This window comes from Canis lupus, chromosome 8 (genome assembly GCF_003254725.2).
Source record: "Canis lupus dingo isolate Sandy chromosome 8, ASM325472v2, whole genome shotgun sequence".
Taxonomy (NCBI): domain Eukaryota; kingdom Metazoa; phylum Chordata; class Mammalia; order Carnivora; family Canidae; genus Canis; species Canis lupus.
In genome coordinates this window covers 68,436,108-68,450,764 of record NC_064250.1, presented here as the reverse complement: position 1 = coordinate 68,450,764, position 14,657 = coordinate 68,436,108, and the positions used below count along the sequence as shown (strand labels likewise).

Here is a 14,657-nt window from a genome sequence, read left to right as displayed (position 1 = left end):
ATTTTTCTCCCCACTGAACTCACCTTCCATAAACACTCAACTTATGTTTGCCACGTGCCATAACCCCTCCTTGTCTGTCCCTCCCGCTGGAGCGTGGCCCTGAGGACAGGGACTATGGCTCCTCTCTCGCCGTGGGGTCCCCAGGAAGACCCCACAGAATGCTTTTGCCGAAGGGGTGGGTTAGGGGCAGGAAACTTAAGAACCACAAGAATTTGCTTTCATCTTCCCGTCACGGGCTCCAAGCCGTGGCTGAACAGAATCACCTGATGTGTGTTACACTGTGGATGTCAGGCCTCATCCCCTCTGGGGACTGCAATCTTCGGGAGGGGCCCAGGAATCTGGATTTTATACAGCTCCCTCACTCCTGGCTGACTCTGGCAGTCCTGTTTGCTTTGGGATTCCCTCCTGATTTGATTCCTGGACTCTGCCAGTGGTTTGGTGACCAGGCCGGGGGTCCAGGGTTAGGGATCTGGCTCTCTGGGTGTCCCTGCGCCACCTCCGACCTTGTTCTCTTGATTTCCAGCACCTGCACTTGAGTCAGATGAATCTGACCCTGATTGTTCCTTCTGCTTGAAATTCAGTTATAGGTCCTTAAACCTGGGTGTTAATTTGCCTCTAATTACTTCCAACTCAGTAACATAGCAAGAACTTAAATACTCGACCAGAATATTAGAAGGCAGGGCTCTAGAGATGGGAGGGGGTGCCCGGGCCCCGGAGGTGACAGTCTGTAAACAGGTGTTAGACAACGTGCCAGATTAGAATACAGACCCTGCTTCCCAGACACTCAAGGGAGAAAGCCAAGGCAGTGCCATGGTGACCCTAATGTTCGGGAAGTAAGGTGATCTAAGGTTAATGGATGACAGGAAGAGAAATCTGAAGTCAATTCTGTAAAACCTGGGATCCATTCATGATTTTAACAGCAGGAAAATACAAGAAAGCTTAAGGAAAGTTTGGCGACCTATCGCACAAGATGGACTGGTGGCGTTAAGAGAAGTCCAGGTGCTCCCCTACAGGAAGAGTCCCACTGGGAGGCGCTGGGACCTGGCAGGGGCACTCGCTCACCTTTGCTGAGGCCACTCAGCTTTGGACAAGCCCCATGCTGCCTGTGCTGGCCTCTCCCTGCACCCTCTGCTGTTCCTGACCTGTCCCCACACCCCCGAGCCCCTCCCTGGCGGCGCAGCGGGCACATCTCATGTTCCACCACCACACCTGCAGTGCCCCCTCGACAACGTGAGGACACATGTGTCGAATGAAACAAAGCAGCAATGAACAGTGACCAATGGACTGGATGAGGAGGGTAGGGGCTGTAAAATGAGGAAGCAAGAACCTTACAGGTATCACGAAGGGAGAAAGAAACCCTGCCAGGACTTGGAACCACACCCTGGGTGGGGGGATGAGTGGGCTTGGGATTCGGAGGTACTGGTGTCATGCCCGAGGGCTGCGTTGGGAATGGGGAGCCTATAGCCCCCCGACAAGTGGGAAACAGGCCTGGGAGCCAGCGGAAGGAGAACGCTCCGAGGGGGGACATTCTAACGGAGCCCAGCAATGGGCCTGGGGAGAGACCTTCACGTCGGCCAGCCGCTCCTCTTTCTGCCAGTCCCACACGGACAGCACGTGGTCGTTGGAGTCATCTACGGCACAGAGATTGCTTCCTCCATTCTGGAAAAGAAAAGGTATTCACAGGAAGACTACATCTGAGAATAAAATGGGTTAAAAGTGATTTACAATGAACATTAATTTCACTTTTAATAAAGAGTCCATTTTGGCTAAAGAATATGTACGTGTTGCTTATGCTACCTGCTTTCCTGGCCATGCAGCGGGAGCAGGTGAATGTGGGGCGATGGAGGGACAGGAGCAGAAGAGAGGGGTCAGGGGTGGCCCTGCCTCACCTGTTCTATCAAGACCAGCCTCCGAAGGGGCTGCAGAGCCCCCTCCTGGAGAAGCCAGTGCCTGCAGCACACACAGCACACATCTGTGACTAATAGGGGCTGGGAGACTGGGAGGCGGTGTAGGAGCAAAGGCCCTGGGGCCGAGGCATGTAGTGTTTGATGTGAACATGTGCATGCGTGTGTGAATGTAAGTTTCTGAAATAGTGGCTTATAGGGTGGATCTGTTGAATGGGCACATCCTGAGGAAGATCTGGAGACCATGAGGCCCCTCCGACCCCTGCTAACGGACAGGCAGCCCTTGTGGGGATGGCAGAGACACACTGGAGCCGCCTACCCAGGGACAGGTGAAATTCAATGCCAGAGCAGACAACAGTGCCTCCAGGAACAGGAAGACGGTGCTGCAGGGCCTCTTTCCATCATGTGTGTGACCCCAAGGGGACACGTACGACCTCAGAATGAGGGGACCTGGGTAGCAGGACGGTGTCCCAGGCAGCCAGCAAGCACATCAACTTCTTCCCTTTTCAACCTTGAACTGCCTCTCTCCTCTCTACGGACAAGGGCCCTGGTACCCACGGGGCTCGGACTTACAGATTTTGAGAACGCGATACAGGTGACAGCTCGGTCAAAAAACCCAACTCCGATGACGTGCAGTGTGTTCAGTGTCACGGAGTCCCAGATGCGCACATGTGGAGGCAGTTGCTGTTTAGAAGGAAATGCAGAGAGAGTCACCGACCATGCTGGGCAGACGAATTCATCTTTCCCTTGAAGCTACAAGGCTACTTTGGTTTTGTCAAAATGAGAGGTCTTTTCCTGCATTTGATGATTCTGCCTTTTGGCATCAACGAAACATTCACAACAGCTTCAGGAGATGGTGGCCCCTGTGGGGAGGGGACCCTCTAGGGGAGGTCCACCAGGCTTTACATTTTGAATAGCCAATTCTTCATAATTGTACCATAGGGACTGGCATGCTTCCTCTGTGCATCGAGATGTGTCTGAATTTTAAAATGAAAAATGAGGGCAGCCCGGGTGGCTCAGTGGTTTATTTTATTTTTTTATTTTATTTATTTTATTTTATTTTATTATTTTTTTAATTTATTTTATTTTATTTTATTTTATTTTATTTTATTTTATTTTATTTTATTTTATTTCTATCTATCTATCTATCTATCTATCTATCTATCTATCTATCTATCTATCTATCTATCTATTGGCTCAGTGGTTTAGCACCGCCTTCAGCCCAGGGCCTGATCCTGGAGACCCAGGATGGAGTCCTGCATCAGGCTCCCCACATGGAGCCTGCTTCTCCCTCTGCCTGTGTCTCTGCCTCTCTCTCTCTGTGTCTCATGAATAAATAAATAAAATCTTAAAAAAATAAAAATAAAAAATAAAATGAAAAATGACAAGGAAACTGGGATCTCATACAAGGGCTATTCTTGTAAAGTCTGTTTGTCCATAAGGGGTAAATACATCTAAATTCAGCAAGCCGGTCACCACCAAATAGTATCGAGAGGTTTTTGTTTTTTTTTTTTAAATGTTTTTTTATTTTATTTTATTTATTTATTCATGACAGACACACAGAGAGGGAGAGAGAGAGGCAGAGACACAGGCAGAGGGAGAAGCAGGCTCCATGCAGGGAGCCCGATGTGGGACACGATCCTGGGTCTCCAGGATCCGGCCTTGGGCTGAAGGCGGTGCTAAACCACTGAGCCACCCGGGCTGCCCAGTATCGAGAGTTTAACATAAGAATGGGCCTCACGAGGTGCAGCCCCGGTGGCTCAGCAGTATAGTGCCGCCTGCAGCCCAGGGTGTGATCCTGGAGACCCAGGATCGAGTCCCACGTCGGGCTCCCTGCATGGAGCTTGCTTCTCCCTCTGCCTGTGTCTCTGCCTCTCTCTCTGTCTCTCTCATGAATAAATAAATAAAATCTTAAAAAAAAAAAAAAAAGAATGGGCCTCACAGAAGCAAACAATCAGGTATGCACAGGGGAAATTTAGAGTTGTTACCATCAGTTCAAAACCTCCCAATTGTGTTCCAAGGTGAATGATCCTAATTTTTCTCTCCCTCAATAGACGAAAGCGTCCTAGCACGATCAGCAGGTGGATCGGGAAAAGGACTAGCATTATACCCGGTGCACAGAGCGGGCTGAGGAGGGCCAGGCTCCGGGCTGGACTTGCTCTGAGTAGCTGTGTGTCTGCAGACAGTCAGATGGCCTCTCTGTGTCTCTCTGCACCTGAACTGAAGGACCGGCTCAGAGAGCTATCCTTATCTTCCCTGGCTCGGAAGAAGTTCTGATTCAATTTCAATGCTAGAAACTGAAATACATTTTTAATCCACTAGAGGGAGGAACAAATGGTTTGCTTCAAAAACTTTAAAAAGCCACTTCACATTAAAAAAAGATGAAGACCCTATCCTGTTTATGTGTTATTTACATAATCATAAACTGATTTCCATCGTTCCTGTTACTTCTTTTTAAGTGTAGAATTTTAACATGAAAGGGCATAAAGTTAATATTTATTTATTTATTTATTTATTTATTTATTTAAGATTTTATTTATCTATTCATGAGACAGAGAGAGAGAGAGGTGGAGAGAGAGAGAGAGAGAGAGAGGCAGAGACATAGGCAAGAGGGAGAAGCAGGTTCCATGCAGGGGGCCTGACGTGGAACTCGATCCCAGGTCCCAAGGATCACAAGGCGGTGCTAAACAGCTGAGCCACCTGGGCTGCCCATAAAGTTAATATTTAAATTTTGATGTTATTAAAATATTTTCTGGAAAATGGCAGCATTTGTGTTTTCCAGGAAGAAAAGATACTGGTAAAAATAGAGGTGCTCTGTGTAATTAGGTTTGCTTCCTGTATTGGGCAAGAATAAGCTATACAAGGTAGATATTATAAAAAGCTATAAGGAGTTTTGGGTAAGACCACGGACTGGTGTCAAGAAATACCTGGAAGCCAGTTTTGTGTTGCTCTCTCTTAAGAGTCCACGGTTCCCTCTCTGATTCCTTAAAATTCAAGTGAAAGTCTTGCTGAGGGTGCTTATAAAACTTGAGTCCAAGCTCTCTGAGCAGCCTTTGGGGGCTCTGGGGTGACGTCAGGAATACAGGGCACTCAGGCAGAGGGTCTGAGGTTCACTGAAGAGCCAAAATGCCCCCTGTGCAAATGCTTATTCATTAGGACTTCTACTTATGAAATGTATACCTAATATTTTAATCTTAATCGTGTGTGAGTAAGGATCTTAGGGACTGCTGAATTCTCAGGCAAGAACAAAGCTATTTAAAAACTGGCTGAAAGTAAGGCAAGTTCAAGGCGTTTTTAAGGTCACTGGAAGAATATGCAATAAAAAGTCCTTTAAAAAAATTTTTTTTTGCACTAAAAAAATCTAATGGGGGATTAAGAAGCATTCGGATACTTTAATTTTACCTAGGCAGGCTTATTCATCAGCAAAATGTTCCCAGAAGACTATATCGAGTTAGTAGTTTGTTATGAAAATAGGAAGAGATAAAGCAACTCACTTTTCCATCCTTAGATGTGCCCGCGACCTGTCCCGTTGCTATTGTGATCCTGTCAGGGTGGACCGCTAGGCTAAAAAGAGGATATTTATAAAACAGCCACTCTTTAAAGATAAGCTTTACTTCCCTCTTGGCCAAATAGAATCTAGCCAAAAAATTTAATATAAAAGAACTATACGGTACTTGACTTCTCACGGACTCAGACTCACGATGAATTTTCAGAGCACCCCAACATCCCTGGGCCATTAGCACCTATTTCATTCCATCCTTTCTGGAGAACTTCCTGACTCAAGGAGAAACCATCCTTTGCTTGGAGCATACCATGCCTACTATAGCAGCCTTTATTAAATATATGGCAAAATATCTTTTTATTTTATATTAAATATATATTTTTTTATATTAAAATATATTTTATATCTTTATATTAAATATATGGCAAAAATATCTTTTTCCAACAGGATTTTTAGAATTGACCAGGGATCTAGGACAAGTAGATATAGGGAAAGACACCCGTTCCACCTCCCGTCCTTCCAAGATACATAAAACCCCCATCAAAAGCTATGCATGAGTTATGAATGAATGAAAAAGGAGTGAATTAAACCAAACCCAGTCATAAGCATGAACATTTTATTTTTTTTTTATTTTTTAAAATAAGGACCCAGATCAGAAGCTATTAGCATGCTTAGAAGGCCTCCAGACAGGGGTCTATGGGAACTATTCATCTGGGTGATACGGTAGGTTAAGATGATGTGTTCGAAGGGTAGAAAACTAAACTAGCCTATAGTGTCTTAGAGAGCCAGCAGCTGGCAGGCCACCAGCTACGGACAACACAGAACGTAAGGAGAGCTTTTCCGAAAGATCCTGTTCTCTCAGATCCCTTTTCTTTACTTGTAGCTCAACCCTGACATCCTTCCGCAGACGTACTTCCACGAGGGTGAGGACTCACCACTTCACGTCGTCATTGTGGCCGGTGTAGTGCCTCTGCAGCTGCTCCTCCACGTTGTACAGCACCACCACGGAAGCGATGAAGTACACCGTCTCCCCCGTCGGAAGCAGGTACAGATTGTTCCGGCAATCACGACCCCGGTACCCATAGCTTGGTGTGTGTCAAGATAAACTTTATTTCCTTAAGAGCGGACAAAACACTGGCTTTGTTCAGCGGGAACAGACAATACAATTCCACAAGACTATTATCATCAATTTCTCTCATTTAAATAACATGAAATCATAAATACTCCGAGCCAAATACATGCGACCCTCAACAGGCAGGCAACAGAGTTGGGAACGGTCATTGAGTTGAGGTGAAGACATATTCTTATAAGATAGGGCTTTGTTCGTAGAAGTTATATATTATATTCTGAAAGCTGAATTTTTCAGCTTGATCAAAAATGTGACTTATTGGGGCACCTGGGTGGCTCAGTGGTTGAGCGTCTGCCTTTGGCCCAGGGTGTGATCCCGGGGTCCTGGGATCAAGTCCCGCATTGGGCTCCCTGCAGAAAGCCTGCTTCTCCCTCTGCCTGTGTCTCTGCCTCTGTCTCTCTCTCTGTGTCTCTCATGAATAAATAAAATCTTTTTTTAAAAAGTGACTTATTTTAGTTACCAATGGTAACTGGATCGGACATTTGTGAAGTCACCAGGAAGAGAACTACTTTGAATTTAGCCAATCAATCATAGACCTTGGGAGCAACAGTCAGGGCCATATTTCTTTATGAATTGTTTGGATTTTACATGGATGCCTGCCTTTTTCACGACTAGTCTGCCTTTATATTTTTTGTCAAAGGGGCAACCTGGCTGACTCGGTGGAGTGTGTGACTCTGTGTTGGGGTTGTAAGTTCAAGCCTCACATTGGGTGTAGAGGTGACTTAAAAATAAAATCTTTTTAAAAACGAAATTTTGCCAAGCTGGTTTTCTGAAAGGCCCGCTATCCTAACCAGCTTGACACTAAAATTAAAATCACCTGGACACTGTATTTTGACACTTCACAAGGATGTTGGAATATTTTGCTCTAGAATTTTTCTCTTTCCTTTCTGTTGCCTTCCTTGTGTAGCTCTAGGTATCATACCACCTGCTCAGATCTACTTCATTATCACAAGGTCTGCAGTGTACTCTTCTTCCTGCTGGAGTGTTGGGTCTTTCACGGAAGAGGGTTGACTCTGGGAGCAGGAGAGAAGCAGGGCCAGCTGGCTGCCATCTCTCTGCCTATCCCGTCCCGCTGTCATCCACTTGGGGGGCTGATGTCTCACCACTACTCTGTGGCTTCACAAGAGGACTGGCTCTGGTTCTAGAATCATAGCTGGGAAATTATTCGAATCCCTATGACAGGCTGTGGCATTTGTAGCTCTTTTGAAAACAAAATAGTTCTGAAAATGTTAAGTGACTGAATTATCTCAACTATTAAGCAGTGTGAGGTCAAAAGAACTTCAAAAAACAAAAACAAAAACAAAAACCCAAAACTGAAAAACAGTAAACCAAACCAAAACAAAAAAGCCCCTGAACTTTGACATTCCTTATATTTTAAAGTATTTTTAAAAATAAATTTTAAGATACTGGTAAATGACTTGTATTGGCCTTAGTTATTGAGTGAATCTTCCTTTTTATTGTAATCTAGGGGCTAAATCTTTTATTTAGATCTTTTCTCTTACATTATAAAAGTACTTGTAACAGGTGCAAACAAGACTCCCACATACATATGCAAAGGATAAAAAACTTCGATCCTCCTTGCCACAACCATCCCCAGCTCCTTGGAGATAATGACCTCTGTTAAGACTTTGGCATATATACTTTCAAACCCTGCAAACTATTTTGGGAGCAAAACATCACTTGAACTTGGATGTGAAAAACTAATCTAACAAAAGTCCCATTTATTTGAAGTAAGCTCCACTGTTTTACATCTTCAAAAATACGAATAAAGAGTAGGCTGGAAAAAAAAATGTGTTTTGAATAATGATTTCCAGCTACGATTTAACCTAAAATTTAAACTCTTATTGACTTAAAGAAGAACTGAATCACTTCAATTACATGTGCCAAAATAGATGCACGTAAATGCTTATGATATCTGAGTCTGAAAATATAAAAAATATATTTTGTGAGAGAAATTCAGGCGCAGATGATAATACTACAAAATTCCCAAAGAGTATGATGCCATCATTTCAAATAGTAATTCTTCCAACTGAAATGACAACAGCATTGATTTAAACCAGCTTCTTCGAACTTCTATTCCGGGCTTGGCAGCAAACTGTTACTTAATAAAAATTTGTTTGAGGGTGGGACACCTGGGTGGCTCAGCGGTTGAGCGTCTGCCTTTGGCTCAGGGTGTGATCCTAGGGTCTGGGGATGAGTCTCGCATTGGGCTCCCTGCAGGGAGCCTGCTACTTCCTCTGCCCATGTCTCTGCCTCTCTCATGAACAAATAAATAAAATTAAAAAAAAAATTGTTTGAGAGTGAAGAAAGGAATCTTGCTCTTTGTCTTAAAATCTGTATGGACTGGAAGGTGGCCTCTGCAGGCTTCCTCTAAAGTAAAATAAACATAATAAAATAAAGTAAAATTAAGTCAGGAAAAATAAAGTAAAAATTTAAAAAACCCCAACACTTCATACACCCTTTTTCATAGGCTCTACTTGTTTATTTCAAGTTTTTTCTCCTTGAAGCTCATTCACTTTTCCAAATCTCATTGTATAAAGGCTCCAAGAGCTTTATCTTAGGATCATTAGTCATAGGGCTGACTAGGATTTCTGTGGCTTTGATTTGGGGCAAGAGGGAGTTTTTTTCTTAAAGTAGCATTCTATCTAGAAAAAATTTATTTTAAAAGTAGCATTCTATCTATGGCACGTGTTGATTTTTTTTATGCCTTCACTATACTCCCTTCATTTAGTACTGGGGTATTCCTGATGTTACTCCTTCAATTAGTCTCCCAAGGCTAGCTGAGCCCCCACTTGGTTTGAGGGGTGGGTGCCTGTCCTTCCTTCCAGGGTGTCTATCACTCTGTCTGGGGGTAAGAACCTCCAGCCAGCACAGTGTAGCTCAGTTTTTGATATATTCATTTTCCTAAGTTTGTAAGTTTGGTGTAAGTTGCATTTCCACGGTTTCTAGGTAGACAGGTAGAGCTCCTGGCTGTTCCATCTGCCCTGCAGAGCTGACTAAGCATATGACAGCTACTGGTAAAAATAATCAGTTCTTTCAATTTCATGAGAATCCTTAACTCTGTCCATTCGTGATTGTTTTCGATAGGCTTGCTTTTCCATTAGTTTTTAACTACATTTATTCTGTTGGAAAGATTAAAGTTCAGGCCAGAGAGTGATGCATTTTCCCACAACTCTCTAAAAAAACAAAACAGGAAAAAAAATAAATAAAAAATAAAAAAACAAAACAGGGATGCCTGTTTCTGTGGCTCAGTTGGGATGCCTGGGTGGCTCAGTGGTTGAGCGCCTCCCTTCAGCCCAGGGCGTGATCCTGGGGGCCTGGGATCCAGTCCCACATTGGGCTCCCTGCAGGGAGCCTGCTTCTCCCTCTGCCTGTGACTCTGCCTCTCTCTCTGTGTCTCTCATGAATAAATAAATAAAATCTTTAAAAAAAAATTAAAAACAAACCCAAAAACTATCCAGCATATTTGTATTTTCTTTTTTTTTTAATATATATTTGTATTTTCTTTTCAGGAATGTAGATGTATTTGAGCAAAAACTATAATCATTCAAGAATAAGTCAGTGTCCCCACAATCAGCTGCCCTCATGGAGCCCCTCCTCTGCCAAGACACTGTACTGCATGCTAACACATGGCCTGTTTTGTTAATTTTTTTTAAAGTGAGAATAGAATATTTTGTTCTTTTAAAAAAAGCTTAAGAGAACTTGGAGTGCCTTGGTGGCTCAGTGTAGGTTAAGTGCCTGACTCTTGATTTCCACTCAGGTCATCATCTCAGGGTTGTGAGATCCAGCACTGCATCGGGCTCCATACTTAGCGTAGAATCTGCTAGAGGTTCTCCCTCTGCCCCTCCCCCATTCCCCCCCTCTCAAATAAATAAATAAATAAATAAATAAAAGCGGAAGAGAACTTAAGTTTTATGAATTTCTACAGTTAAACTTTAAGCTCGGAGCATGAACCAACTTAAACCTCGTGACAGGTCCAGCCAGTGAATAAAGGATACACCCATTCCAGCTTAAGTCTCTTGGTTGGTAGTTCTACTTTTGCTTCCAAATTGTAAGAGTCCACTTGATCTTTGGGCATGTACATGGTAACAGGGCGTCCACGAAGAAACATTTTTACATATCCTTCTTCTACAAAAAGAACAAAGATATTAGTAAGACACCTCAGTGCCCAGTACATCTGAAAACAAATGTTATCTTCTCGTTAGCCTTTTAATGTAAAAGGGAGAAAACTTTACCCTTCGTGTGATTTCTAATTAACATGTTAGGGACAAAGAACTGAAACATAAAATTAAAGAGTTTAAAACAAAAGTTTTCACCCTGTTTACTTCTGACATGCTGCTGCTTACTTAAGTACGTGAAATCTAGAAGAGATTGTAAAAGGCAAGGAGGAACTAGATTCCATTATTTTTCCACGAGAGACTTGGTGCTTACATTTTCTTTATCATCAGGAGGGGGAAAAAAATGCCACCTCAAGAAATTACAACTAACACAAGGAAGCCACTAAAATTTTTTATTGACTTCAATGTATATACAATTTCAGTATCAAAATTCATAAGATATCTTTCAATATTTAAATTGGTTTGTTATATTGCAATGTAGAAATGTATCTTTATGTATCTTTTTACAGTGGACACATTTTTTCAAGTGTAAAGAACACAAAATTGGCCAAAGTACATGCTAGGGTGCACACAAGAAGGAAAATGCTCAAAGAAAAGCTAGAGAGAAAATAAAAGAACAATTAGAGGCATTGTGAAATAGAACCTTCTAGAACAAACTTTTTTTTATAATAAAATAACTTCTGATGTGTCAAGAAATTACAGGGCAAGAGTCAAACCCAGTAATACGTTGACATGGGACAAGTGTGGTTTTAAAAAGAAATAAGTTGGAGTCTTCTGCTGGCTTTCAGGGTATAATAAGACCAGAGAAAATGTCTTGTGAGTTCCTGATGAATTAATTCTGTTAGAACTCACTGCAGATCAAAGGATCAGGCCTTCGCAGCAGTTAAATCAGGCAGTTGGAACCAGCCAGAGCAGCACATAACTCAACAGAAAGATCATCCACAGAGAGGAAACTGGTGAGAAGTCACAGAGTCATTACACTGCCATAAGCACCACATTTACAAATTAGTTTTGTAAGTCTTGTTCCTGAGGATCCTCAAACAATGCCACATGCGGTATCACCTAAATTAAGAGGCCATCCCGGTTTTATGTTACTGTGTGCGTGCACTTCTGGCCTTGCATGCATGCGTGTGATGCACTCTCCACTCTGCATAGCAAGTCTGATTTTTTAATAAGAACCCACACATGCTCATCCTGCAGACAGTGCTCCATGGACCCTCCCTGAGGATGCTGCCACCAGGCTCTGTCTTCCCCAGATCTGCAGGGACCAGCCCGTCACAGGTCCCAGCACCCCAGGCTCTCCTACTGCCCTCCTGCGGCATCGTACACCGGCTGCCAAAACCATCAAGGCCCAAAGTGGATCTCACCACGTCCTTCCTCCATGCAAAATCCTTTTCCCGCTGTCTTACCTGCTAGATCCAAACATCTAGCACCTGCCTCCTCCCCCCTAAGTAACATCGTGGCTGCAAGCACCGCACCTGCATCCTCCTGCTGGGCCAGATGTGCTCCTACTATCTCCCACAGGGCCTCTGCCCTTGCTCTTCTCACCCCAAACCCCTTCCCTTCCTTAATCCCTCACTGAAATCTGGGCTCACCAGACTGTGTGACCCCACCCCTGCAGGACCTAGGGGCACCCCGCAGATGAAAGAAGGGAACAGAAAGCAGGCAGGAGTGAGCATGGAGCTAGACAAGCGATTCTATCAATTCTCTTTGTAGGAGGGGAGGCGCAGAATGTGGATGGGTAATAAAGAGGATATAATGCCATCTCCACTGCACGGCGGAGCCCTCCGTGGCTGCAATGATCAGTGTGCGTGAAACACGGAGTACACTGTAGCCGTGTGCTGGTTAAGGCCTCACAGTGGAGGCTTACTTAGCACAATTCTAAATCACTGACCTAGGCAAAAAAAGGCGCTGAATTTTGCCGTGGCATGGTTTTGCACTGGTAATTCAGACATTCTACATTTAAAATCAAAATGCAGGGGCGCCTGGGTGGCACAGTTGGTGAGGCATCTGACTCATGGTTTTGGCTCAGGTTGTGACCTCAGGGTCGTGGGACCGAGCCCCATGTCGGGCTCTAAGCAGTGTCTGCCAGAGATTCTCTCTCTCCCTCTGCCCTTCCCCCTTTGCTCTCTCTTCCTCTCTCTCTTTCTCAAATAAATAAGTCTTTAAAAATATTTTAAAAATAAAATCAAAACACAGCAAGGGAAGCAATGGTATTTTCCAGGCGTGTTAGGACAGCGGATCGCAGCCGCCAACCCGAGGGCGCAGAGGGAGAGGCCAGTAGCGGTGCAGGACACCAGGTCAAGCAGTGGGACATCCAGGGCTGCCCTATAGCTCTCTTAAGGTTTATTCAGATTTTTCAAAGTTCCTGCAATCAGCCAATAATCAAGCCAGATTGAATGTAGCAGCTACTTATTAAAACCCATCCAAGTCAATGCGCAGGAATGCTTTTAACTTTAAGTCCGAGTGGCTCGTGTGCCCAAAACATTTTCATACGAGGAGATTATGTGCTTGCCTGTATGAAAAAAGTTTCTGCAGCCTGGATAGCAGCTTTGCTCAGAGAGCTATGAGGTTTCAGAAATGCCGCCTACCTTTGCAGTGTGTCACCCGGCGTTTCCCTTGTGATTTCGGAGACAGGGACAGAAGCGCTAGATAAAGAGATGGCAAGAACTGCAAGAGGGACCGGCCTGCCCGCTCGCTGGGGAGCAGCTCTCGCCGGGAGCAGCTAGCTCTCAGTCGGAGAGGCCGCCCTGCCCCCGGCAGGAGAACCTGCCTGAGGTGCAGGGGTTCGGGGTTCCGACCAGTGTGCTCAACACCTGGCTCTGCAGGCTTAGGGCAACCACATTTTCAGCACATGACCTCATGCTTCCCGAAAATGAAATGAATACTAAAGCACATGCTGAAACCTACGGAACGCTGACTTTTAGAGAGGTTTCAAATCTGAATCGAAGGGACAAAACTGAAAAAGTTAAAACCGAAGGGATTTACTTAACGGATGCCATACCTGTCAGTGATTTTGCATTTTAAATGCGCTTTTAAATCAGGTTAATATCCTAAAAATAGCATCTACCTTATTATAAAATGTGTTAGAAAAAAAAAAAGGTATATGGAAAGATACCTATGAACTATTAGTTTGCAGTTTAAGTAACCAAAGGCAGAAAACAGAGAAAAAAGCTACTTTTAGATGAAGTTATAACTTAATGCACCAGAAAGCTACCCTTTTGGAGAGCTGCAGATGTTGAGCCAGAAGCCCCACCGGGTCAGGAAGGAGTAACAAAGGCAACAGAAGTCTTTTCTCCTAGAAGCTCTGCTTCTGCTCATGTGGTGGCATTTTACTCTTCCTCCTTATTGGCGCATCTCAAATTGTGTTTAAAGGGGGACAGTAGAGGGTCCAGTCTCGATGACCATTTTGCGGCTGGTCTCCGCAATCTGAGCCCCGGCCCCCCGGGGACACAGGCTGGTGGCACTCGACCTGTCAGCCCCACCACGAGGACAGCGCAGGTGAAAGGTGACCCCGGAATAGCTATGCATTTGTCCCTCGAGTCCTGGGGTGAGTGAGGGGCACCCACATAAAGATGAAATCAGACTTACCAGCGCTGAAGACGGGCTCCTTGGGTTTGCTGTGGAGACGAAACAGAGACAGGTTTAAAGGGAGGCTTGTGGCAGGTGGTTTCACCCCCTTCACGTATGGGCTGATCACGGATGCTGCACCAGGGACACTTGTTAATAAGAAAAAACAAACCCATGCAACTGCAAAAAAGGAACAACTGTAAACGAGAAGGTCTAAACGCAGGTGCAAGAGACTAATCCCAGCTTTATCACCACAACTGGCCTTTCAGGAGAGCAAGTAGGGGCCTAGCGAAGAAAAACGTGCTTCATCAAGAAGGGAATGGCCACGTCTCAATGTGTAAAGGTTTGCTCTTCTTCCCCAAGCTCTTCTGATGGATTATTTAAAGAATTTATGTAAAATCAGCAAATTCCTGACACGGGGTCTTCTGGGTAAG

The 14,657-nt window shown here is 44.4% G+C and overlaps 1 protein-coding gene across 5 annotated transcripts in view; it reads right to left on the bottom strand.

Annotated features, from left to right (window-relative positions):
- Nucleotides 1-14,657, bottom strand: part of EML1 (EMAP like 1) — a 212,469-nt gene that overhangs the window by 24,277 nt on the left and 173,535 nt on the right. For 3 of the 5 annotated variants that reach the window (XM_025442903.3, XM_025442902.3, XM_049113470.1), the window contains 7 exons: nt 14,245-14,273; nt 13,245-13,301; nt 10,534-10,663; nt 6,342-6,491; nt 5,399-5,468; nt 2,478-2,588; nt 1,564-1,659 (listed from right to left, as the gene is read on the bottom strand). In XM_025442903.3, coding sequence (XP_025298688.3) covers nt 1,564-1,659; nt 2,478-2,588; nt 5,399-5,468; nt 6,342-6,491; nt 10,534-10,663; nt 13,245-13,301; nt 14,245-14,273 — 643 coding nt within the window. The remainder of the gene's footprint in view (nt 1-1,563; nt 1,660-2,477; nt 2,589-5,398; nt 5,469-6,341; nt 6,492-10,533; nt 10,664-13,244; nt 13,302-14,244; nt 14,274-14,657) is intronic. The other 2 variants (XM_035720075.2, XM_025442904.3) reach the window with 1 other exon arrangement.